At 38.2% G+C, this 27287-nt stretch overlaps 1 protein-coding gene across 8 annotated transcripts in view; it reads left to right on the forward strand.

Moving 5' to 3' along the window:
• Positions 1-27287, forward strand: part of RABGAP1 (RAB GTPase activating protein 1) — a 178597-nt gene that overhangs the window by 123217 nt on the left and 28093 nt on the right. For all 8 annotated transcript variants that reach the window (XM_074395311.1, XM_074395310.1, XM_074395309.1 and 5 more), the window contains 6 exons: positions 12927-13040; positions 17113-17187; positions 20243-20368; positions 20958-21101; positions 23610-23651; positions 23900-24028. In XM_074395311.1, the coding sequence (XP_074251412.1) occupies positions 12927-13040; positions 17113-17187; positions 20243-20368; positions 20958-21101; positions 23610-23651; positions 23900-24028 (630 nt within the window). The remainder of the gene's footprint in view (positions 1-12926; positions 13041-17112; positions 17188-20242; positions 20369-20957; positions 21102-23609; positions 23652-23899; positions 24029-27287) is intronic.

Here is a 27287-nt window from a genome sequence, read left to right on the forward strand (position 1 = left end):
GAACATTTAATAGAATACTACTTTATTTTTTAAGATATAAAATTATTAAGATACATGCCCCATAGCATTTAGAAACTGCCTTTTCTTTGAATAACTTACAGAGGAGCCACATGTTGTGATTTTATTCACCTTGGTTTTATATTTAAGAATGTCTTATATTTCTCTGGCTATGTGTTATTAGGGCCTTAGTTATTTCTGTTTTTCATAAACACCGAGCAGCCTTCATACAGGGAAGCATGTTCAAATGAGTAAAAAAGAAAAGCTTATTTTCGAAGTCTGTGTCATACCAGTTTTATTTATGAGTCTAGAAGGGAAAACGTATTTTAAAATATATTAGAAGTTATAAATGCAATTCAATACTGATAAGAGAATATTTTCACTTTTACGGTATGTTCATTTGGGTTAAGAAGATGAGCTAGGAAGCCAGACCAGTTGGGTTCCTGACCTAGCTTCCCATTTTCTAGCCAAGCTATGTAACGTTTTTCCTCATTTGTCAAATGGGGGAGTTAAATAAACCCACCTCACAAGGTTTTTAAGATAGACCTACATTTTGTTACTTAATTATTTTTAGGTCTGTGAAAGTACGTCTAGGAATAGAAAATTTCTTTTAGATCTTTTAGATAAGTGGCTCTGAACCTTACTATGTGTCATTTATCTCTTTGAGAATTAATTTATTCAACAAGTCTTTATTGGGTGTCTACCATGTGTCAGATACTCTTCTCTGGGCTTAAGAGATATACATGAACAAAACAGAAATCTCTCTCTTCATAAAGCTTAACTTTGTGGTGAATATGTTTAAAACCCAGAATACTTTTCACACAAAATTTTGCATACAGGTCAGGTGTGGTGCCTCATACCTGTAATCCCAGTACTTTTTGAGGCTGAGGTGGACCAATCACTTGAGACAAGGAGTTTAAGACCAGCAGTTTGAGACCAGCCTGGTCAACACGAGGAAACCCCATCTCTACAAAAAAACAAAAAAAAAAGTTACAAAAAATTAGCTGGGCATGGTGGTACGTGCCTGTAATCCCAGCTGCTCGGGAGGCTGAGGCAGGAGAATCACTTGAACCCGGGAGTCGGAGGTTACAGTGAGCCAAGACCACACCACTGCACTCCAGCCTGGGCAGCAAAGTACGACTCTGTCTCATAAAAACAAAACAAAACAAAGCAAAACAAAAAACTTGGCATACGGTATGGAAACCCGTAAGTCTGTTTATTAAATCTCAGGTTAAGAATACTATACACACCTTCTTTTTATTTTGTCATATTTCTTGTGAGGCATCCCTTTAGATGGGTTCAGCATTTAATTTTAAAAGACAAAGCTATTAAGAGACAAAATAATGTTACTGTTTTCTTTGTCCCTTTTCTTGGCTCTATGAAATTAGAAGTGCTTGAGATGTGACATGGCCAACTGAAATAAAATTTCCAGATTTTGCAGTCTTTTGTAGGACCATCTTGGTTTTAACCAAACATCCCAAATATAAGACATCTGTTTTCATAGGCTTAACAGCCTTATTCTCATTCTTTATTTTGTTCACTTAGCCAGTTCTACTTCCAAACATATGAAATGAAATGACATGAGTGCTATGTAATTAAGAGAGAATTATTTTACCTCAGGGAGATTTTTGGTCCTCATTTATTTTATATTAAGCATAGCATACTTTGAATTTCATTTTCCTTCTTTTGAATTTTTATCCCATCTGTTTAGGGGATTTTAAAAACTAAGTCTTTAAAATTATTTCTGATAAGCAGTAGCTGACTTTCTAAAAGGAAAATGTAACCAAAAATTGTTACTTTATTCCTGTGAAGTATATTTTAAAGATAGGAGGTGGCATAATGTATTGGAGTAGGTTTTGGCATTGTTTTTGTTTTATTCTGTTTTCTTAAATATTATATGATGGCATTTATTAAAGCATTTGTGATATTCTGGATTCGTCTTAAGAACTAACTTTTTCTTTGGGCAACAAGCTACTTTGGAAATAATAATTTTTTCTATGCTGGTTATTTCTCATGGCAGCCTTCCACTGCATTTTCTTTGTTTGGGTACTCTTCTTCCTGCCATTCTTAGCTTTCTATTTTTCAACTTGAGTTTACAAAGGGATGTGTATTCAAAGGGTTTCCTACAGTTCCCAGTACCTTGTTAATCCTGAGAAAATACCCAGTGGGCCACTTCTCACAGTAAGGTATAAAAATAGTCATCCAGAAAGATTACAGAATGTGATTCCACTGTGGTTTTAACTCATGCTAGACTTTTAAAACCAAGTTAGGGAGAAGAAAACAGCATAAATGTTATTATTTTCTTAGATTTTTTTTTTATCTGCACAAACTATTTTAGGAGAGCCTTGAAATTTAAGAAAGTAATAGAGCTTCACCATTGCTTTATTGTATACACTCAAAAGAGCATTATAATTGGGGACAAGAAAGAAACCACCTACAAGTAAACCACATGAACAGAACCTACCTTTGATTACTATAGAGCTTATGTCCACAATGTTCATATCATTAATTTTATTCCACAAATTTAGTCCAGCATTTTATTGAGTATGTTAATAAGTTGTGTGTGAGGTTGGGTAGTTTAACTTCTCTAAGTCTGAATTTACGTATTGTAGAATACGGAAGTAATACCTTTTTTTTTGAGACGGAGTTTCGCTCTTGTTACCCAGGCTGGAGTGCAATGGCACAATCTCAGCTCACCGCAACCTCCGCCTCCTGGGTTCAGGCAATTCTCCTGCCTCAGCCTCCTTAGAAGCTGGGATTACAGGCACACACCACCATGTCCAGCTAATTTTTTATATTTTTAGTAGAGACGGGGTTTCACCATGTTGACCAGGATGGTCTTGATCTCTTGACCTCGTGATCCACCCGCCTCGGCCTCCCAAAGTGCTGGGATTACAGGCTTGAGCCACCGCGCCCGACCCCTTTTTTCTTTTATTAAACTTTATTTATAAGAACAGTTTTAGATTTACAGAAATATTGTAAAAAATAGTACAAGGAATTCCCATATACTCTGTTATTAACTCTACTATTAATACCTTATATTAGTATGGTATATTTATTATAATTGATAACTCAATATTGATACAGGTCAGGTGCGGTGGCTCACACCTGTAATCCCAGTACTTTGGGAGGCTGAGATGGACCAATCACTTGAGAGAAGGAGTTCAAGACCAGCAGTTCGAGACCAGCCTGGTTAACATGGGGAAATCCCCTTGCTACAAAAAATTAGCTGGGCCAAACTTTATTTACATTTCTTTAGTTTTTATCTAATATCCTTTTTCTGCTCCAGGATTCCTTCCAGTATAGTGCATTACATTTAGTCCTCATATTTCCTTAGATTCCTGTTGACTGTGATAGTTTATTAGGCTTGCTTTGTTTTTGATGACGTTGACAGTTTTAAGAAATACTGCTAAAATGTTTTGTAGAATGTTTCTCAAGTTAAATTTGTCTGATTTTTTCATGAAGTCGTGAATTTTGAGGAGGAAGAATAGAGAGGTAAAGCGCCATTTTCATGACATCAAGGGTACATGCTATCAGCGTGACATCACTGTTGTTGATCTCGATCATCTGGCTAAGGTCATCTTTGTCAGTTTTCTCCACCGTAAGATTTCTTTTCCCCACCATGTCATAACTGTACTGTACTCTTCTGAAGGAGGTCACTATGCACAGTGCACACTTAAGGAGTGGGGAGGTTTGTTCCCCTTCCTTGAAGGTATCTACATAAATTATAGGGGATTCTTCTGCATAAGACATTTGTCTCTTCTCTCTCATTTATTTATCCAATTATTTATATAAGTGTAGACTCCTGGATATTTCTTTTATTGGTTGATTGACTGGAGACAGGATCTTGTTCTGTCACAGAGGCTGGAATGCAATGGCATGATCACAACACACTGCAGCTTTTACCTCCCAGGCTCAAGTGATACTCCCACCTCAGCCTCCTGAATAGCTGGGACTACATGTGCTGCCATGCCTGGTTAATTTGTGCTGTTTGTTTTGTTGGTTTTATTTATTTATTTGTAGAGATGGGATTTCAACATGTTGCCCAGGCTGGTCTTGAACTCCTTGATTCAAGCAGTCTTCCCACGTTGGACTCCTAAAGTGCTGAGATTACAGGTGTGAGCCACCATGCCCAGCCAGCTACTTCTTTCTTTCTTTCTTTTTTTTTTTTTTTTCCTTGAAATGGAGTTTCACTCTTGTCCCTCAGGCTGGAATGCAATGGCACAGTCTTGGCTCACTGCAACTTCCACCTCCTGGGTTCAAGCAGTTCTTCTGCCCTAACTTCCTAAGTAGCTGGGATTACAACTGCCTACCACCATGCCCAGCTGATTTTTGTATTTTTAGTAGAGATGGGTTTTGCCATGTTAGCCAGGCTGGTCTTGAACTCCTGACCTCAGGTGATCCGCCGACCTCTACCTCCCAGAGTATTGGGATTACAGGCGTGAGCTACCGCGCCCAGCCATTTTTTTTATACTTACATAACCCAGTTTTTCTGTTGCTCAAATTGCTCCAGCTTTAACCATTGGGAACTCTTTGAGTTGGCTTCTTTGACATACCCGCATCAATGTAGGTTTGTTTTCTTTGTGGTAGGGGTGAAGAGAAACACTTTCTTATTTTTTGCCAATACAAGATGTTCCAGGCTATCTTGTATGTTTCCTGTCCTCGTCCTAGAATCAGTCATTTCTCCAAGGAGGATTGGTTCCTTTTGTTAGTAAATGATATTAGGTATCAAAATATCTAATGCTACTGGATGTTATTGCTTCTAGGCCCTCTCAACTAACAGAGCAAGCAAACGTATGTATGGTAATACCTTTTTTTTTTTTGGAGACAGAATTGCGCTCTGTTGCCCAGGCTGGAGTGCAGTGGCACAATCTCAGTTCACTGCAACCTCCGCCTCCTGGGTTCAAGCAATTCTCCTGCCTCAGCCTCCTGAGTAGCTCAACTACAGTCACACGCTGCCATGCCTGGCTAATTTTTTTGTGTTTTTAGTAGAGATTGGGGTTTCACCGTGCTGACCAGGCTGGTCTGAAATTCCTGAACTCAGGCAATCCACTCACCTCGCCCTCTCAAAAGAGCTGGGATTACAGGTATGAGCCACCGCACCTGGCCAGTAATACCTTTTTAAATGTTAACATCAGCAAATCATGCATTGCAGTTAGAATAGGATGGAGTCAATAAACTCTATGTACAATTTTTTACAACTTTAAATTCAATTCTTAGTTACATATAGACTAGAAGGAGCATAGGACAAATATGCAAATGACTATCCCAAAACAGAGTAACTGCTGTAAGAGAGGCACCGATGTGATTTGTAAATTGATAACAAGTTTTCTGGAGGACAAATTAGCAAGGTCACTCAAAATCCAAAAACAAGGATTATGCTGAATCTTCAGGGAAATGGAGTGACTGTGGAAACTATCTTTTCTCCCTTAAGAATCACTGTTCTACTTTATAGCCTTGTTTATGATGAAAGGGGTAGAATAGCTGTATATCCCAGAGCTGGAGCTTTTGGCAGAGTAAATTATGGCATAAACATGTGACAGGTTACTGTTCATTAAAAATACTGAGGTAGGATAATGGCCAAATAATATGAAAAATTAAAATATAGTTAGCAAAAACAAATTTTCTAAAATCTAAACATTTATTTTATAAAAATAAATGGTTAAAACATAAAAAGTTTGACATATGCCAACCAAATATTAGCCATAATTAGATCTGAATGGTAAAATTCTTCTTTTTTCTTTTAGGATTATTATTACAAAAAAGCAAAACAATTTTATTAAAATAAGAAAACAAAAAGGTTTTATTATACTAAGAAAGCCAAAAGTTAGATTTTTTTTTTCCTTTTAAAATGCCATAAAATAGATCATTAATTTCAGGTTATGTTTGGGGAAGAGATTTGGATTTTAGCATGATGTGTTAATTCTCAGTATTTGTTTAGTGAAAAAATTTAAGAAATGCTGATGTTTTAGAGTATAGTTTTAAATAAAATTACTTCAACAATGCCGAAATTCTGCCATGCCAGTCACCCCCTTTAAGTTTTCAAAGAAATACAAATACAAAGAAGTGTGACAAGTGGAAAACAAGGTTTAATTTGCTAACTGGGAGCCACCAGCAGCACATTGAACTGGAATATATAATCTGGGCTTAAGGGCCTTTCTCTTCCTTTTTATTTTTTATTTTTGAGATGGAGTCTTGCTCTGTTGCCCAGGCTGGAGTGCAGTAGTGTGATCTTGGTTCACTGCAACCTCTGCCTCCCAGGTTCAAGTGAGTCTCCTGCCTCAGCCTCCCGAGTACATGAGATTACAGATGTGCACCACCACCACACTCAGCTAATTTTTGTATTTTTAGTAGAGACAGGGTTTCACCATGTTGCTCAGGCTGGTCTTGAACTCCTGACCTCATGATCTGCCTGCCTTGGCCTCTCAAAGTGCTGGGATTACAGGCATGAGCCACTGCGCCCAACCAGGCCTTCCTCTTCTTAATGCTCCAGTCTTCCCCCAGCAAGCCCCAGATCCTCAGGATATTGCAGCATGCATTTCAGAGACAGCAAAATGTCCTGGGTGCCTTTTTCAGCCATGACCCTACTTACTGTGTGGTTCAGCTGGTACTCTGAAATCAGATTAGTGTTCACTCTACTTGTGAAACAGTCAGTATGGAGAAGGAGGCATGGGACTCCTCTTCCTGTATTCATAGTAATAGTGACCCATAAAAGTTTATGACCAGCAAAAGGATCTGATTGGCCGATGCTTTTCAGGAAAATTAATTGGACACGGTTGTTCTGGTAGATGTAAAGAGATAAAAGAAGATAAGTATAAGATCAGCATTATGGTCTAAATGTTTATGTCCCCCCAGAATTCTTATGTTAAAACCTAATCACTAATGTGATGCTGTTAGGAGATGGGGCCTTTGGGAGGTGATTAAGTCATGAGGGCTAACTCCTTATGCATAGGATTTGTGCCCTTATAAAGAAGAGACCCTAGAGAACTGCCCTGCCCCATATGAGAACACAACAAGCAGATGCCACCTATAAGCAATAAAGTGAGCCTTCACCAAACACTGAATTTGTCAGCATCTTGATCTTGGAATTTCCAGCCTCTAGAACTGTTAAAAAAAATTCCTGTTGTTTATCAGCCACCCAGTTTGTAACACTTTGTTAGAGTAGGCTGAAGCAACTAAGACAATCGTTTAGGCTCTTACATTAGTCTTGGTAAGGTGAAGCATGGGTCTGCCTTTGGGTGCAGTAGAAGTGGACAGGAAAAGACATAATCCAGACACTGCAGAGAGATCTCCAGATCAGTGATCATTCATGGCAGCTAGTATCAGAAACAAGGTAGTAAAACCTGCTGCCATTCACAAGAATAGGGAAGTCTTGAGAACCAGTGGTGAGGGGAGGTAGGGAATGTGAGATTACAGTTTTTGTGAGTGTAGTATAATTTACATACAATAGACATACACCTTAAGTGTTCATTTTGATGAGTTTTGACAATTTTGTTTGTGTAAACACCAATCAAATAAAATGTATACATTTCCCTAATGCCTCTTTTTGGTTGGTTTTCCACCCACCCCCAGGTAAACATTTTGATTTCTGTTACCATGGGCTTTGCTCAACATAATGTTTTTGAGATGTGTTTGTGGTGTTTCATGTATTAAAGGTTCATTTTTATTGCTGGGTAGTATTCCATTAGATGGATATACCATAATTTATCATTTTTTTTTCTGTTGATGGACATTTGAGGTTTCTACTTAGGCTATTACAGATTAGGCTATTAGGAATAAAATTGCTGTGTCATGGTAGTTAGATATATATTTAACTTTGTGGGAAACTGCCATGTACTCTACCAAAGTGGTTATATTATTTGCACACCCATTAGCAACCATTGAGAGTTCCAGTAATTTAATATCCTCACCAACATTTGGTATTTTTATTTTAGCCAGTCTCATGTGTGTCAATGTATGTGTTTATAATCTGTGAGCCGTACTGTTTATTTTGCTGCTTGAAATGCCAGGTACTATATACCACTACATTTACAGAGTTTTATTTAAACCTTTACTACACTGTATATACAGGAATATACAGATTTTTGCAAAATGCAGCAAACAGTTTTAACATTCATTATTATGTTAAAAAAAAGTACAGATGTTCAAAGAGATACACATTTCAAATTATAGCAGGCTGTGACAGAGTTTCTGAGAGCAAAGCATGTATAAAATTAATCAATAACATGTTAGTATATTTAAAATCGTAAGAAAAATCTTCTCTCTGGTCATGTTGACCATTACAAATTACTGTGTTGTAGTATACTTATAACAAGGGTTAACAAACTACCACCTCAGGGCCAAGTTCAGTTTACCTCTCATTTTTGTTTGTTCATTTGTTGTTGTTGTTCTTTGAGAGAGGCTGTCTCTCTTATTGCCCAGGCTGGAGCACAGTGGCAAGGTCTTGGCTCACTGCAACCTCCACCTCCTGGACTCAAGGGATCCTCCTGCCTCAGCTTCCCAAATAGCTAAGACAAGTGTGTGCCACCACGCTGGCTAATTTTTGTATTTTTGTAGAAATGAGATTTTGCCAAGTTGCCCAGGCTGATCTCAATCTCCTAGCCTCAAGTGATCCACTTGTTTCGGCCTCCCAAAGTGCTAGGATTACAGACATGAGCTACTGTGCCTGGCCTTCTCTTGCTTTTATAAATAAAGTTTTGTTAGGACACAGCAGTGCTTGTTTATTTACATACTGTCTATGGCTGCTCTGCAAGGGGAGAGTTGAATAACTGCAGCACTGAATGGCTTGCAAAGCCAAAAATTTTTATCTGACCCTTTACAGGAAAAGTTTTTAAGATGTCAGTACTGCACAATCCTATTGCATTTTCGTTTTCTTCTGGAGATTACAGGTCTTTTTCTTGGGATAAATGAATTAGCCAAAACACAAAACTAGTTGATCAAAAAAACACTAACAAACAAAAAAACAAAAACCCACCTCTGCTATAACAGCAGTAATTTCAGAACATAACAACTGACACTTTTGCAATTCATTCCCTGTTCTTTTAAAGTTTCCATCTATGCACTGTTACCTTAAGCACATTTGTAAAAGCTTGTCTGTTAAGCCATTTTACTAACTACAGTATCCTTGAGAGGATGCATTTGGTTGACTTGATCAGTTTGGTCATGAGTGGTGTTATCTAATACGTGTTGCATTGGCAGCCTCTCTACATCAGTTACATTTATGTTTAACTCCTTAGAAATAAAAAGAATATGGCCGGGCACAGTGGCTCATGCCTGTAATCCCAGCACTTTGGGAGGCTGAGGTGGGCGGATCACCTGAGGTCGGGAGTTTGAGACCAGCCTGACCAACATGGAGAAGCCCTGTCTCTACTAAAAATACAAACATTAGGTGGGTGTGGTGGTGCATGCCTGTAATCCCAGCTACTCGGGAGGCTGAGGCAGGAGAATCGCTTGAACCCAGGAGGTGGAGGTTGCAGTGAGCCGAGATCAAGCCATTGCACTCCAGCCTGGGCAACAAGCAAAATTCTGTCTCAAAAAAAAAAAGAAAGAAAGAAAAGGAGTATATATTTGTAAGGCTTAATTTTATAAGCACTTGCTTTGGATGTTTTCCAAAAGCTCTTTGCTGTGTTCTCTTAGGAGATCATCTATAATATTGCTGTTTTATTTTCAGAACCTTTTCAAATTTAATGTCATTCTGATAGGAACTTAATACATTTGTCATTATTAGGATTTCTGCATCATTTTTGCATGATGTGGCCTCCAGCAAGTCAAATGAATTTATTCCAAGTTCTTCAGCATATTTCCTAAGGCCAGATATTTTAAGCAAATTACTCACATGGAACTCTTCAATTTATTATCATTCTAGAAGACATCAAAAATTGGGTGTGAATGTTCAAATTGACCGTTTCTTAAGGGCATATTTTGCCCCTTCATTCCCTGATAATTCTATAGTTAATGGATAAGGGATGGCAGATTGATAAGAACTGACCCAGTTGTAAAGAGTATTTTCAGTTTTTTGTTATTTTTTTTTTACATCCTATATGCAGTTAAATTTCCAAATCTCATCTCTCTCTCTCTCTCTCTCTCTCTCTCTCTCTCTCTCTCTCTCTCTCTCTCTTTTTCTTTTTTTTTTTTTTTTTTTTTGAGAGGGAGTTTCGCTCTTGTTACCCAGGCTGGAGTGCAATAGCGCGATCTTGGCTCACTGCAACCTGGGCCTCCTGGGTTCAGGCAATTCTCCTGCCTCAGCCTCCTGAGTAGCTGGGATTACAGGCACGCGTCACCATGCCCAGCTAATTTTTTGTATTTTTAGTAGAGACCGGGTTTCACCATGTTGACCAGGATGGTCTCGATCTCTTGACCTCGTGATCCACCCACCTCGGCCTCCCAAAGTGCTGGGATTACAGGCTTGAGCCAACGCACCCGGCCTCTCTCTCTCTTTTTAACTGAGACAGGTCTTGCTGTGTTGCCCAGGCTGCAGTGGAGTGGCGCGATGTCAGCTCACTACAACCTGAGCCTCCCAGGCTAAAGCGATTCTCGTGCCTCAGCTTTTCGACTAGCTGGGATTACAGGTGCACACCACCGCACCTGGCTAATTTTTGTATTTTTAGTAGAGAAGGGGTTTCACCATGTTGCCAGGCTGGTCTCAAACTTCTGGACTCACAGGATCCACCCACCTCAGCCTCTCAAAGTGCTGAGATTACAGGTGTGAGCCACCGTGCCTGGCCCAAATCTCATCTCTCTAATAACTGTATCCTTTTTTAGGTTGTCATCTCCATCATCAGTGTGATATGGTTGATAAAACTGATGTAAAATATTTTGAAGGTTTCCACATTCCTCTCAATTCTCAGTTTAATTTTCTAGCCTTCTGGTTGTCTTAAACCACAGTCTGTCATTCTTAGCATCTTTTAGAGCTTCTGTTATTTTATAGAATTCCTAAATTCATCTGGTTCACTCTGGATTGTTTCCAGTTTTGGCTCTTAAGAATAAAGCTGCTGTGAACAGTTTAAGTCTTTTCATGCATTTATATTTTCAGTTCTCTTTGGTAAATACCTAGCAGTGGAATCACTGGGTTGTATGGTAAGTATATGGTTACTATTGTAAGAATTGCCAAACTGTTTCCAAGGTGTTCGTACCATTTTGCATTGATTGGGATTTCCCGTTGTTTCTTATCCTTTGCCAACACTTCTTAATTTTAGCATTTTCTAGGTATATAGTGGAATCTCATTGTGGTTTTGATTTGTTGCCCTGAGGACTAGTAATGTTGACATCTTTTCAAGTGCTTATTTGCCATGTGTTATATCTTCCTTAGTGAAACATCTATTCAATCTTATATACTCTCCCACTTTTTAAAAAATTGGTCATCTATCTCATTAATTTTGAGAGTTACATAGTCTGGATACAACTCCAAGTTTATTATCAGATAGGTTTTGTAGGTATTGTGTCCTGGCCTATGACTTTTCATATTTTAAACAATTTTTTCAATAGTAAGATTTTAAAATTTTGATGAAGTGTCCAGCTTGTCATTTGTTTATGATTCATGTCTTGCAGGGAACCGTCTTCTAACTCTTCAGTTCTCTGTTCAGCTTATTCCTCGCTAGCACTCTACCCTACAATTCTAGCTACCTTACCCTTTCCAAAATTTGTGCGTGCACGTGCTCACTCTCTTTCTCTCTCTCCCTCTTCCTCTCTTCCCACTTCCCACTTATTGGAGATACCTTCAACTCCCTGTTCTAATTCAGTCTGGAAGCTGCCACCATGTAATTAGCTGCTGTAGTCTTAGCTCTCCCTCGGATTTTTTCCTTTCGTCGAAGAGCATCACAGTCCTGAACTGCCATTAACTGTTAAGACTGTGTTCATAACTCTAAGTAACATATGCCACTAAAGCTCTTTGAAAAGCAGTTTGGCAGTGTCCTTGAAGGTAGACATAGTTTTCTGTTTAAGAAAGAGCATTGGCTTTAAGGTTAGTTCAAGTCCCACAACTATAAAATATTCATGGCCCTGGGAACATGATTACCCAAAAGGCTAGAGAAATTATTCGACAAGAGAAGAACATCACTTTCATTTTTCATCTTAAAACAGAGGAATCACGTTCTTTGATAGTATGCTGATTATGATGCATTCTTACCAAGGATAATCAACTCTATTGTATTAGCTATGAAGACACTGCATTGTTAAAGTAGAAGGCCATGTTTCTGTGTTCCAGTTCGTTACTATGTCAGCAAATGAAATTTAACAAGGGGAGAATATTAGAAATAGCTGGGTGCTTGGTATATTTTACAAAGGTTTGTTGACATTATTGATATTTGTTCAGTTTTAGTTAACCATCATAGAAGAGGAAACAGTTTTTGTCCATTGGAAAAAACGAAGGATATTTTCCCATAGCCTGTTTGAATTCCTTGGCATTTGGTGGTTTTGTTTCATACTGAGTAGATTGCTTTGTACATTGTTACGCCATTTGCCCCTAGGACAAACCCCAATTAAGTAACTACTGTTTTTCATTTGAAAACTGGCATATGAGCTTCATTCCAAAGCATCAATTAAAGCAGCAGTTTTTCTACTGGGAGCACTTTACCTCCTCCTTTTGTGATTAGTTTGAGTATTTTCCTATGGGAAATCCATTTTGAATAGCACATTTTCCGTCTTAGAATGGAAGGGTCACCAGCTGCACTTCTTTGCAGTAAGGGTGGAGTGTAATATGGAAGTGTATAGGATGAAATAGGTTGTTTTTCTTTCATCTCTTTCCCTCTTTACATTTGCTTTTGCTTGAGTGGTTGGTCCCTGAAGAGGCAGTAACTATCTATGGGCATACGTATGTGTATATATGTCCTTGCAACATTTAAAGCGTGTGAATGAGAAGACCTTGTATAAACCTGAACAAGAATTTACTTGATTAACCTAACTAAACCCTCTCTTTCCTTATGTTTCCACAGGAGTCTCCCCAGGACAGTGCTATCACCCGGGATATTAACCGAACATTCCCAGCCCATGATTACTTTAAGGACACAGGAGGAGATGGACAAGATTCCTTATATAAAATATGCAAGGTATTTCATGTCAAGAAAAAAAAAAAACTCAATTTTGAATGGTGGTTCTGCTTTGAGATTATGAAGACAACTACAAAGTTTAATTTTTATTTGATGTTCAAGAATTCAAAAAAGGAGAGAAAAGATATTGCAAAGTCAAATGTGAGAATACAATTTTAGACTCACTAAAGAAAAGAAAATCATTAGATATTTCTAATTATTTTCATTTATTTATGATTCATGTCTTACAGGGACCCCTCTTCTAACCCTTCAGTTCTCTGTTCAGCTTATTCCTCACTAGCACTCTGCCCTCTTGGTTACGGGCTCACTCTGATGACTTCACTGACTTTATCATTTTATCTCATACAACCTGCCCGTAAACCAGAGGCCTTTCTCTGGGTGCTCAGTTGGTAGTTTTGTTAGCTCTGCACCATCTCCCTTAGTGATCCCTTTACTCCCAAAGCTTCAGCTGTCACCACTGTACAGATGTTCCCAAATCTACATTAACTTAACTCCAGGTCTAAATATCCAGGGGACTATTAGTCTCCATGTAAATGTCTGTCAAGTATATTAAATGTATGGGTTTAAAAATAGAGTTCATTTAAAAACATGCTTTATTATGAAAAATTTCAAACTAAACATTAATTAGTATAATGATTAGTCTAATTGATAAGTACAGTTAATAACCCCCACCCAATTCAGTATTTAACAACATATTGTCACAGTTGCTTCACCTGTCTCTTTTTTTCCTTTTCCCTGAAGTACTTTAAATCTGAGACATCCAGATCCTACATCTCTAAAAAATAAGATTATTATCCATCTTTACCAATTAGTAGCTACTCTATATTCAAGTATCCTTAAGTGTCTTTATATGGTTGGTTAGAATCAAGATCCAACAAGACCCACATTACATCAAGTTGTTGTATCTTTTTAAATTAAACATTAGTCCTCCTTTTCACCCATACCAGTTTCCTGCTGGAAACAGTTATTTCTGTTAGTTTTCAGTCCTGTCTTTGTCTAGGTTGACTTAGATATGACTGATGACTCTCTTAGTTTCATTCTCTCTTCACTGCCCTGGTACAAGCCAGTATCTTACGTTGCTGGCACTTTTACAAAAGCTGCTCTGCCTTGGGTTCTAGCCTGTTTATTCTTTGCTCCTTGCTTAAATGCAGAATTAGATCATTTTGGTGGCCTTCACAGAAGTCTTTATAACTGCTACTTTATAACCCATGGAATTAAATGAAAACTCCTTAGTTCATGTCCCTAGATTGCTTAGCTTAGTGTTGAAGATATTTTATAATATATCAACTTACCTCTTATTGCTGCCTCTCTAAATATTTTATGCATTAACTGCATTGAACTTCTCACTGTGCTCTGGTTGGTTCACTTGTCTGACTTCCCCACTGAACCGTGATGTCTTCAAGGACAGAGGTCATATCTTAGATATGGGTAGCATCTGTAGCACTTGCACAGTGCTTGGTCTGTAGTAGGTGTTCATTAAGTGTTGATGAATTAGTGAAATGTCTTTTCTTCCCCAGATTTCATTACAGCCAACATGAAACTTACATTCCAAACACTTTCCAAATGTATATTTCATACCTATATGATTCCTTTAGTATCTTCCATCAGCCTTAAAAATATGCTCCCCTCCATTTTCTACCTATAGAAATTTACTGCATTTTCATCATTATTAATATTATCATTGACGAAGCTCTTTGCTGAGCATGTTAGATGAGAGGACTAAATTAGAATAATACAGTCAACTCTTTGATATTAATACTAGGCTTGTTCTCATATTACAAATAAAGTAAGTTATGTGCTCAAGATCCTTATCTAGGCCAGGTGCGGTGGCTCATGCCTGTAATCCCAGCACTTTGAGAGGCTGAGGTGGGTAGATGACTTGGGGTAAGGAGTTAAGAGACCAGTCTGGCCAACATGGTGAAACCCCATCTCTACTAAAAATACAAAATTTAGCTGGGTGTGGTGGTGGGCACCTGTAATCCCAGCTACTTGGGAGGCTGAGGCAGGAGAATCGCTTAAACGTGAGAGGCAGAGGTTGCAGTGATCTGAGATAGTGCTACTGCACTCCAGCTCAGATAACAGAATGAGACTCCGTCTCACAAAAAGAAAGACATTAGCAATTTAGACATTAGCAATTGTGGGATTTTAGCCTGACTCTGACTTAACTCTAAAGCCTCTGTTGTTTTGTAACTGATAAACTATTGGTGGATATCTTCAGAGACATTGCCTGTTTTCCAAAGAGCTGTGTTAGCATATATTACTACTTATTTTTAACACAGTGTTAATACTGGCATTAACATTTGTTAATTGTTACTAATTTGGTAGAAAAATGGTGCATTGTTGTGTTATAAACTGATCATTTCTAAAGCCCTCTTTGCACATCTTGTCTCTGGAAAAGTATGTATGTTTCTCATTGTGTAGCCTTCTTATCAGATAAGCTGTGATGAAATGGGCATGGTATAATAAAATTACATTGAATTCTATGCAAATTTATGAATATATGATCATAATGTATGTATATTTTAAAGCTGTAGTTTTCAGCAAAAACTAGTGATAAAACTTGGTTGCATATTCACTTGACTAGCATCTGATATGTATTGGCATCATATTTTGCTAACAGATATGTATTCTAAACATACCCAATTCTAAGTTGCTTTCTTGAGATACAGAGGAACCTTGCACAAAAAATAAGTGGAAAACAAAGGGAGTTTCATAAGAAATAAATTTGTCAAACAAGGAATAGCATCTTGAAGCTATAGGAATTTCCCTTTCTACCACATTTTCGTGAGAAATACAAATATTAGTCATAAAAACAGAACTCTGAAAAAGAACTAAAAAACCAAAGAATAAACCATGAAGAATGTTACATGTCAATATTCTATTCAAAGTGATGTTCAGAGGAGATGGGTAGTAATCATTTGCTGCCAAGAAAAATAAAAGTAAGAATTCCAGAGAAACCCACAAATGGTTTCAGAGTCATCTCGCTTATCAGAAAAGTTATTACTGGTATTGTGGAAAGAATTATATTTTGGTGTCTTTGCCAAAAGAGCTTTTCCCAGAAAGAAAAATGAGTAAAATTGACAATGTTTAGTGAGTGCATGCTGTATATGAGGTGCTGGCTAGGTTGAATGGGACATCACCCTGTCCCTCAGAAAGCCTACCATCTGGCAGGGAAGATGGACATTTAAAATGCAACAAGGGGCCGGGCTTGGTGGCTCACGCCTATAATTCTAGCTCTTTGAGAGACTGAGGCAGGAGGACCACTTGAGTTCAGGAGTTTGAGAACAGCCTGGGCAACATGGTGAGACCTTATCTCTATTAAACAAAAACAAGTGCAGTGTGGGCCAGGCACATTGGCTCACACCTGTAATCCCAGCACTGTGGGAAGCCAAGGCAGGAGAATAGCCTGAGCCCAGGGGTTAGAAACCAGCCTGGGCAACATAGTTGAGATTCCATCTCTATAAAAAAATTTTTGAGAATTAGCCAGGCATGGTGGTGCATGCCTGTGGTCCCAGCTACTCAGGAGGCTGATGGGGCAGGATCCCTTGAGCCCAGGAGATTAAGGCTGCAGTGAGCTGTGATTGTATCACTGCACTCCAGCCTGAGCAACAGAACAAGACCCTGTCTCTTAAAATAAAACGCAGTGTGGTAATAATACAATAATAACCATGCATGTGTAGCAGGTGCCATAGAGGCAGAGAAGAGAGGGATTCGTTCTGGGGGAATTGATATAAGTTTGCTGACTGAAGGAAGAGTGCAAGTTTCAGGCAGAGAGCTGGAAAGGACATCCCAAGTAGAGGGAACACCTTGAACAACAACAAGGAAATACGAAAACTTTTTTTTGTTCAGGAGTGGTTTTTGCTTAATCTTCCCGTCTCCTTCGTCATAGGAGATGGAATGGTGATAGCTGAATTCATTTTAGGATTGGAGAGAAGTATTGGCATCATTTATTGTCTGTCAAAGTGCTGCTCTAGGGTGGGTAGCATCCTCCAGGGTTCCATATTCAAGTGGCTACATTCATTCACATTTCCTGTATGTGTGTGTGTGTGTGTTTTGTTTTTTTTTTTTCCAGGCTTATTCTGTGTATGATGAAGAGATTGGCTATTGCCAGGGCCAGTCATTTCTTGCTGCTGTGCTCCTTCTCCATGTGAGTAATTAGGTCTCTATTATGACTTAACACATAGCCTGCCTCAGCTTATGCTAACCTTAGGCTTGAGCATGGTTTTATATTGGGTTTCGATAAACTCTTAGGCATGAATTTTAATTCCTATAGCTGGAAACGTTTTCCTTAACTTAATGTTGTTGTAGAGGAGATAGATATATGATGAAAATAAATGGCAGTGTTGAAAACTAATACAAGGGTAGACTTCCTTTTTATTACTAGGATATGGGATAGACTGATGTTGGTTGAACCCTTGGGGACATTTTATCTTCTCTAAAGTAGCCACTGTCATTAATATTTGTTTTGAGATTTATGTATTGGGGTAGGAGGAAGGCAGAAAGGTTGGCTTTCTTTTAGTGCCATTTCATTCATTCACTCAGCAAACACCTTTTCCCCTCCACCTTTTTTATTTTCTTTCAACTCCACAGAAAACTCTAAACAGTGTTAAGATGAATAGTCTTTATCTAATTTACCAATTAATATTTTTCCACACTGCTTTTTTAATTTTTCTCCTTCTACATGTCTCTTTTTCTCTTTTCTCCATACACGCACACAAACATATATTTTCTTTTTTACTTAAAAAAAATTTTTTTAAGTAAATAACAGACTCTTAAATACTTGATCCTATGTATGCTTTCTGGGAGCAACGGAATTGTTTAATACCATGATCACATCCAAGAACCACATTGATTCAGTAATGTCTAATACACAATACACATTCAGTTTTCTCCCAATTGTCTACTCCAGAGAGTCTAGCTTTTTTTTTCTAATCAAGATCTAATGAAGATTCAGATATTGAATTATTTCTCTTTATTCTTTTAATCTACATTACTCCTTTGTCTTTTTTTTGTTTGTTTCATGCCATTGATAGTTTTGAAAAATTCAGACACATTGTCATATAAAATACCCCACATTCTGGATTTGTCTCATTTTCCTATGATTCAGTTTAAAATGCTTGGCAAGAATAACACACTGGGGATGTTAGCAAAGAGTTTTGAGTATCTGTTATGATCTGTACTGTACTGAAGATCAGAGGTAAATAAAGGCATGGTCTCAATCTTCATGGATGCAGAGCTGGTGAATCCGACTAGCTGTAAACAATCACACAAGCATATAATTTGTTACTTTCAGTGGTGCTATGAAGGTTTAAAAAGGTTGGTGTGAGATTGTAACAAGGGAGTCTTATTTAGATTAAAGACTTCTCAGGGGAAGTGGCTGTTAAGGGGCAACCTGGAAAATGATAACGGATATCATTTTCTTTTATACTTTTCTGTGGTGTTTAACTTTTAAAAATGTTATGAAAATAATAGATCTGTTTGAAAAGCAAGGGAGTAGAGAGTAGAGTGTTAATGGCAAAGTGAATAGTACAGTATATAGAAGTCCTAAATTGGAGAAACACCTGTTGTATGGGCAGAACTGAAAGGAAGACAGTGTGACTGGAGTATCCTAAGTGACTGGGAGTAGAGGAGAGATGTAGGGAGAGCTTTGGAGCCAGGTAAGGAGAGTGAATATTGCTTCTCTAAGGGTATTAAGCCATTTTATTTAGATTGCAGTAAAAGTTTGAGTATCCCTTATCTGAAATGCTTGGGACTGAAAGTGTTGTGGATTTTGGATTTTTGAATATTTGCATTATACTGGCTGAGCATCCCAAATTCAAAGTGTTCCAGTGAACATTTAAATACTTTTAGCATCATGTCAGTGCTTAGAAAGTTTCAGATTTTGGAGCATTTTATATTTTCAGAAGTGGGTTGCTCAACCGGTACAAGTAAAACAAAAATACTTTGGTTTTTCTTACCTGAACGCAGTTTGTTGCTATTGGTAGTCCTGTAAAAATATGATAAAGCTATGACATGAGTAAAGAGTTTTAGTTTCTGTTTTGTTGTTTTAATGAGGCTTTGTATCTCAAAGTCCCACAAGCCTGGGTGGTTTATCTTCATTCTCACCTTCAGTTCAAGGACATTTATTCCCTGAAAATGGGTTTCCTAATCAGACCCTCCATGTCTTGTTTTTGAACTCTTGGCTTGCTATAGTGTTATAAATGTTTGTTCTAGAATGAGAGGAGATGGGGTACCTGCCGTCAGAATCACCGCTATGTGTTGGCCGCATCTCCTTGCATGTGGCAAAGTGAAGTTGCCTTCCATGACAAAGATTTCAAAGATCTGGACTTTTGCCCCAAATACTCCTAACTTTCCAGTAATGATTTGCTGTGCTTTTCTCACTTATTACTTAATCTGAGTTGCTCTTTAGTTCTGCTTTATTCTCAGTGATTTCTGTGCTCAGCCTGCCTCCATCATCTTGTTCCACAGAAGCCTGCCCACCTTCTTGACTTTTTTGAAGGCTTGCTACATTCACACCAATCCTTAAATAACATTTACAGTCCTTTTTTGAAAATATCTTGCCAGGTTCTCAGGGAAATAGTTTTCCATAAAACTATGGAAAATGTAGGTATTATTATAAATGAATAGTAATGTAAATAGAAGTGAAGGTGGATTTTGTAGTACTTTAAGCATTACTGCAAGGCTTAGAATGTGTAAGGTTTTTCTATAATAAACTGTGTTTTTAACAATGAGGAAGAAAAACAATTTTGCTAGAATGAAATAGCAGCTAAGGAAGGAAAAATGGTTAAACAGAGGACCCAGGATTTGGGAAAGATGACACCTACACTGTGTATCAGCCTATTTCTGCTCAGTTCAAATTCTGCCCTCCCTACAAAGTTTGTTTCTGACTGCCTTAGGCAGACACAGGCCTTCCTCTTCTTGTATTATCACTGTTACCTAATTCCTGTTACAGTTATTTTAACACTGGTTGTGTGGGAGACTCCTTGAGGACAAGAACCATGCTGACAAAGAGTAGTTATTAACTATTCCTTGTCTAAGTGAATAAATGTTTTAAACACAGCCCTAGGTCTGAGTTTCTGCATAGCACTAAATTTTCTGGTAATACAGTAGAAAGCTAGATTTAATATATTGAGAAAACTTTTGTATGTTTGTGATTCCCCACTACTTCTCTACCCACCCAACCACTTGCCTATCTGTTACAGATGCCTGAAGAACAGGCATTCAGTGTCCTGGTCAAGATCATGTTTGACTATGGGCTCAGAGAACTTTTCAAGCAAAACTTTGAAGATTTGCATTGCAAATTTTACCAGTTGGAGCGCCTCATGCAGGTAAAAAGAGAAATCAGCTTGTGTTTGATAAAAAGAGTACAGGACTAAGGAGCACCAAATTGAGGAAATGGTGCCAGGAAGCAGTGGTAATTGTCTTAGCCATCCCTGGATAAGGATGGGTTTTATCACTATGTGATTATGATGGAAAGCTTAACAAAGTGTTGAACTTTCACACCTGATGGATATGAGCTGATAAACACCCAAAAGATCAGATGACTTTGTAGGGGCCTTTTCCACAGCCAGCTCAGTCAAGAAGTACTCCCCAAGGCTCTGAAGCTGACTGGTTAGGAATCTCATAACAAGAGTGAAACAAACTTTCCCAAATGTTTATAGCTTGGAAAGAAAAACTGACTTTCCAAATACTTGTCACCATTTTGGGGATTCCTGTTTCTTTAGAACGAGTTTGTGGTCTGGAAAGAAGAGTTGAGTGCCAGCTTAATACCAGATAAGTGTTCTGAGCACTTTGGAGATTTTTAGAAAAACACAAATATTGTACTTTTTTGGCCTATTCCTGGTAGATTTATGAGCTTCCTTAGTAGGAATTGAACAGATGCATATATGCCCAAAGCTAATTAGTTTACTGTTTCAGGAATACATTCCTGACCTATACAACCACTTCCTGGATATAAGCCTTGAAGCGCACATGTATGCCTCCCAGTGGTTTCTTACTCTTTTCACTGCAAAATTCCCTCTCTACATGGTCTTCCATATCATCGACCTGCTTTTATGTGAGGTATGTATCAGAGGCCACAGCACGTTGGCTTTTGTTTACAGTGTATTTAAAGAGAATAAATTCTGTTCTGAGTATCAGTTCTGTCAAAACCAAAATGGTCTCTTCAGTTATTATATTTTAGTGCTAAGAAATCTAGTTTTAAGTGACTTTTCCTTGGACTAAAGCTAATGATCATATTTGTTAAAGGTATAGTCTGATATGAAAAGATATACTGAATTAGACATTTGTATTAGTTCATATTAGATTTGGCTATATTGAATGAAAAAACCCAAAATAACAGTGATCTTAAAAAATAGCTTTTTTCTCTCTCTTGAAAAAAGTCAGAATGTTGGCAGTAACATTTCTTCCCTACACTCTGGCTGTTTAGCTGTACGGAGGAGTAGAACACCAACTATTTTATCTATATTCATGCCAGGAGGATTAGAAGGTGGAAGATGGTGCATCCTCTAGCTTTCTTCTTTTTTTCTTTTTTTGAGACAGAGTTTCGCTCTTTGTTGCCCAGGCTGGAGTACAATGTTGCCATCTCAGCTCACCACAACCTTCGGCTTCTGGGTTTAAGCGATTCTCATGTCTCAGCCTCCTGAGTAGCTGGGATTATAGGCATCTGCCACCACACCTGGCTAATATTTTATTTTATTTTATTTTATTTTTAAAGAGACGGGGTCTTGCTATGTTGCCCAGGCTGGAGTGCAGTGGCTATTCACAGGCGTGATCGCACTACTGATCAGCACAGGAGTTTTGACCTGCTCCGTTTCCAACCTGGGCCGGTTCACCCCTCCTTAGGCAACCTGGTGGTCCCCCGCTCCCGGGAGGTCACCATATTGATGCCGAACTTAATGCAGACACCCGATCAGCATAGTGCACTATAGCCCAGAACTCCTGGGCTAAAGTGATCTTCCTACCTCAGCCTCCCGAGTAGCTGGGACTACAGGCACGCACCACTGCGTCCGGCTAATTTTGTATTTTTTACTAGAGACGGGATTCCTCCATGTTGGCCAGGTTGGTCTCAAACTCCCAGCCTCAGGTGATCTGCTTGCCTCAGCCTCCCAAAGTGCTGGGATTACAGGCATGAGCCACTGCACCCGGCCCATCCTCTATTTTTAAAAGAGACTTCCTGGAAGTTCCATCGAGTATTGCCACTTTATGGTCAGAACTTATTTACGTGACCATACCTAGCTGCAAGAGAGATTTAAAAAAAAAAATAAGCTGAGCAGGAATTTGCTAAAAATTAGGAGATTTATTACTAAAAAGAAGATAGATATTAGAATAAATAATCTTTGCCATGACATAATTTTGGATTTTGTGTGGTGTGTGTATTTGTTTAAGAAAAACATAACTAATGATAAAGATAATACATATTTATAGAAAAGCTAAGTAAAAATAATTAAGAATACTTCAAATTCCACTGTCTAGAGGTTAGCTACTTTTAACAGCTTAGTTAAAAGTAGTATCCTTTCAGCCTTTTTTTTGTGTTCATATATGTGTATATGTAATTTTTGTTTTTTGGTATATATAATTTCTATATGGAATCCTAAGTTTTCCATATGGAATATTTTATATATTATGGTTCTATATGTGTATATTTAAAAATACGACTGTTATTTATACTCTTTGGTATCCTCTTTTTAAATTTCATATACTTGAACATACACATCTATACTATCCTTTTTAATTATGCTGTATTCAAAACATACAAAAATTCATAAAGAATTTGTATCTACCACTCAGCTTGAAATATCCTAAGAAACAGAAGAAATAAATATTACCAAATATGCCATTTTTCTTAGTTGTTGCCAAGTATCCCATTATTTGGATGTGCCATACGTTATGTAACCAATTTATAATCACAAACCTTAAATTGTATCTAGTTTTTCACTAGTATATGTAACTGTCTCTTAAGTAGTTACTAAGGGCCAGGTGGTGTGCTAAATAATTTACATAAACTTTTTAGCTAATTATCTCAGAAAACCCTTAGGAGAGTATTAGTTATGGAAACTGAGGCCCAGGAGCTTAAGCAGTTTAACATGATCAACAAATGTTAGTGCTTCCCTTCCTTTGTTCTTAGCCCCAGGATTTGCAGAATGGAAGAAGCCCGGAGCAGATTCAGTTCTGGAATATAGGAATTATCGACAGAGTGGTTGCTGTACATGGATTGGGACAGCACAAGATAAAGGAAAAATCCCCCAAGAGTTATTTCCTGATAGATCCTAACTTTATGACTGCTTTTGGTTTAGAAGCATGGAATACTTTGCAAAAGCATTTCTTATGACTGAATATGAGAATAGGGCAAGGAAAGCTCTTCTCTCAGAAAAATGGGAAACTGGGTCTTTAAGCAGCTTTTCAGTTGTCCTGTAGTTTTTATTTTTCAAGGTAGTTTTGAGATAATACGTTTCCTTCCTTACTTAAGTTTTCACAATTTCTTTAAAAATATGGGGTATTCTGAGGACAGATAACATAATGGTCCAGATATAAACACTGACAGTGTTCTTTTTGTCTGTTCTCTTTCAGGGAATAAGTGTTATTTTTAATGTCGCCCTTGGATTATTAAAGGTACTTATTTATAAGCCGAGTTATCTGTCATTCCCTGTTTAGCCCTTGCAATACATTGATCGTAGTCTCATTCTAAGTAGTCACTGTGCTCTGGCACTACCCCAACAGTGGATGTATGCAAGTGGCTCTGACAAAAGCTAAGAAATGTCTTCTGGGGACTGTAAAAGTGCTGGGAATATAAAAAGTTTCTTGTGCATCCTTACAGCAACACATTTTTTCTATATGTGTTTGTATTTTCTTACTTCAAGACTTCAAAAGATGACCTGCTGTTAACAGACTTTGAAGGTGCCTTGAAGTTCTTTAGGGTTCAGCTTCCTAAGAGATACCGCTCAGAAGAAAATGCAAAAAAACTAATGGAATTAGCTTGCAACATGAAGGTAAAATAATTTTGCATTTGTTAAGATTTTGTTTTTCAGTTAGTATCGCACTATTCCTGATCAGCTGTTAACATTTATAATACATAAATAATATTAATGATGATGTTTTCTTCTGTATTGTATAACTCTTAACCTTTTTTCCCCAAAATACTTTCCTGTATGTTACAATCCCATGAATGAAATCTCATTGCCCCCCAGACTGTAGGAAGAGTATTAATATCCCTGTTTTGAAGGCAAACCAAAACAAAAAGAGGTTGTAGTTCCCTAGTCATATACCTAGTTAGTGGCAGAATTCAGGTTTCATGATTTCTTCTGTGCTGACTTTTTTGGGGAGGGTAGTGGACAGGGTTTTGCTCTGTCACCAAGGCTAGAGTGCAGTGTTGCAATCGTAGTTCATTGCAGCCTTGACCTCCCAGGCTCAAGCAGTCCTCCCACCTCAGCCTCCTGAGTAGCTGGGACCACAGGTATGCACCACTACACCCAGCTAATTTTTTTACCTTTTTTTTTTTTTAGATTTGGATTCTCACTATGTTGCTCAGGCTAGTCTTAAACTCCTAGGCTCAAGTGATCCTCCCACCTTGGCTTCCCAAAGGGCTGGAATTACAGGAGTGAGCCACCACACCTGGCCTTAACTTTAAATAGTTATTATGGTCAGAAATTCCCTACAGTGAAGCTATTAATACATAAAGAAAACTCAATTTTATCACTTCAAGTGGTATTTGTGATTTGCACAGTTTTTAAAGTAAAAAGATACAGGATCTTCTTGTGTTCATGTTACCATAACACTGTGTTTATTTTATTTTCTGTGGGCTTTTTTTGAGACAGGGTCTTACTCTTGTCACCCAGGCTGGAGTGCAGTGGTGCAGTCACAGCTCACTCACTGTAGACTCAACCTCCCTGGGCTCACTTATTTAGGACTTAGTTTCCACATCTGTAAAATAATGTTTTACTTCTTATTCTGACTATGTGTCATACTGAACTAACTCAGATTACCCTTCTTCTTCTTCTTCTTCTTCTTCTTCTTTCTTCTTCTTCTTCTTCTTCTTCTTTTTTTTTTTTTTTTTTTTTTTTTTTTAAACTGAGTCTCACTCTGTTGCCCAGGCTGGAGTGCAATGGTGCAATCTTGGGTCACTGCAACCTCCTCCTCCCGGGTGCAAGCGATTCTCTTACCTCGGCCTCCCAGGTAACTGGGACTACAGGCACGTGCCACCACGCCCAACTAATGTTTTGTATTGGGTTTTTTTTTGTTTGTTTGTTTTTGTTTTTTTTAGTGGAGGCAGGGTTTCACCCATTTTATCCAGGATGGTCTTGACATTCTGACCTCATAAACCTGTCTCACCCTCCCAAAGTGCTCAGATTACAGGCGTGAGCCACTGTGCCCAGCCTGGTCTTCTTTTAACACATAGAGAGGCTAAATAAAATATACCCCAAGAAATGTTTACACACCTGGAAGAACTTGAAATAAAAAAGAGAAATGCACAGGTATTTGAAACAAAGTAACTAACTAGTTTGTGTAAACAAAGAGCACATCTCAGGGGAGTGCGGAACCATGGGTAGGTATTAGGGGATTAATGCTCACACAGACATAGTGCATATGATTTGGGGCCTTTAGGAGGCAGCTGGAAAGTGAGGCCTTTGGATAAAGTTAGGACCTTGGAATGGCTCCCCTATCTGTTAAAGGAAGAAATATAAAAACTACCTATTTGCTTGAGAAATACTAGAAATCATAATATAAAATGAATGGTAGATTTGGGGAAAAAAGTGGAAATAGAACTTTTAGGAATTAAAATAATCATCACAGTTTCCATTCCAGTTAAAGTGTTACATACTTCACAGGTATTATGGCTAACAGTTAATGATAGTTTACCATGTGCTGTGTACTATGGTTAAAGTGCTTTTATATGTGGGAATTATCTACAGTACCGTATGTACAGTGTTTAATATAGTACCTGGTAGTAAGAGTTCAAGAAATGATGCCTACCACTATAATTATTTCCTCCCTGATTGTTAAGTAGATAACAAACATTCTGCAGTAATATTTTCAAAGAGAATAGGTTTGCACAGAGCATAGAACCAAGTGAGTTCTGAGATTCTTTGAGTCAGTCTTCCCACCTCAACCTGGTTCAACATACAAGAAAGAGGATGCTGCCTCTTGTTTGCTCATGATTTCTTTCCCACCAAAATCTACTCCTTTCTTAGTATCCCCATCTCAATTAGGGGTACCTGGTTACTCAGGCCAAAAACATTGCTGTCCTCTTGACTGTTTTCTCACACTCCATGTCTCTGCCTGTCGTCAGAATGTATCCTGACTCTGATCACCACCACCTTCATTATTAACATTCTAATCTAACCATCATCATTCTCTCCTGTTCCCACAGCGCCCCCCGCCTCCCTGGCTGTTCTCTATCCCATCTCTCCTTTGCGGAAAACTCTCATTTCCACCACCCCGAGGCATCCCACATTCAATTTTGTTGCTTTTCTTTCCAAATGTTTTTTTATGCCTTCTTAAATAATTGAGTTCATATAGTCAATATTATTTTTCTTCCTTTTTCATGCAATTATGTGGATTTTCCTCACTGAGATATTATGTGTAAATAATTGGTTGTAAATGGTTATGTAATTCCTCTGCTTGAATTTGCCCCACGATGTCACAGTTTATTTAACTGTGTCCCTCTTGCTTTTTTTGTTTGTTTGTTTTAGCTTTTGTTGGGCTTTTTGTTTTGTTTGTTTTTGAGTCAGAATCTCACTCTGTCACTCAGCCTGGAGTGCAGTGGCGTGATCTCGGCTCACTGCAACCTCCTCCGCCTTTAGGGTTCAAGCAATTCTCCTGTTTTAGCCTCCCAAGTAACTGGTATTACAGGCGCACAACCACACCCAGCTACTTTTTTGTATTTTTAGTAGAGACAGGATTTTCACCATGTTAGCTAGGCTAGTCTCAAATTCCTGACCTCAAGTAATCCACCCACCTTGGCCTCCCGGAGTGCTGGGATTACAGGCGTGAGCCATCATGACTGGCCCACCATTCTTGTTTAAATTTTTGTCCTTGTGATGTGAACGGTTTTATACGTAAAGATTCACTGGATTTTAGAGTTTTTCCTTAAACTCTGATTCTGTCTCCCATTACACATTTCCCCCTTCTCTTCCCGGTTCAGACACCCTGGCCTCCTTGCTGTTCTCAGACCTTTGTACTAGTTAGTCTCTCTACTGTAATGTTCTCCTGAATGTCTGCATGGCCTCACTGTCACCTCATCCAGTCTTC

This window comes from Saimiri boliviensis, chromosome 2 (assembly GCF_048565385.1).
Source record: "Saimiri boliviensis isolate mSaiBol1 chromosome 2, mSaiBol1.pri, whole genome shotgun sequence".
Classification (NCBI taxonomy): domain Eukaryota; kingdom Metazoa; phylum Chordata; class Mammalia; order Primates; family Cebidae; genus Saimiri; species Saimiri boliviensis.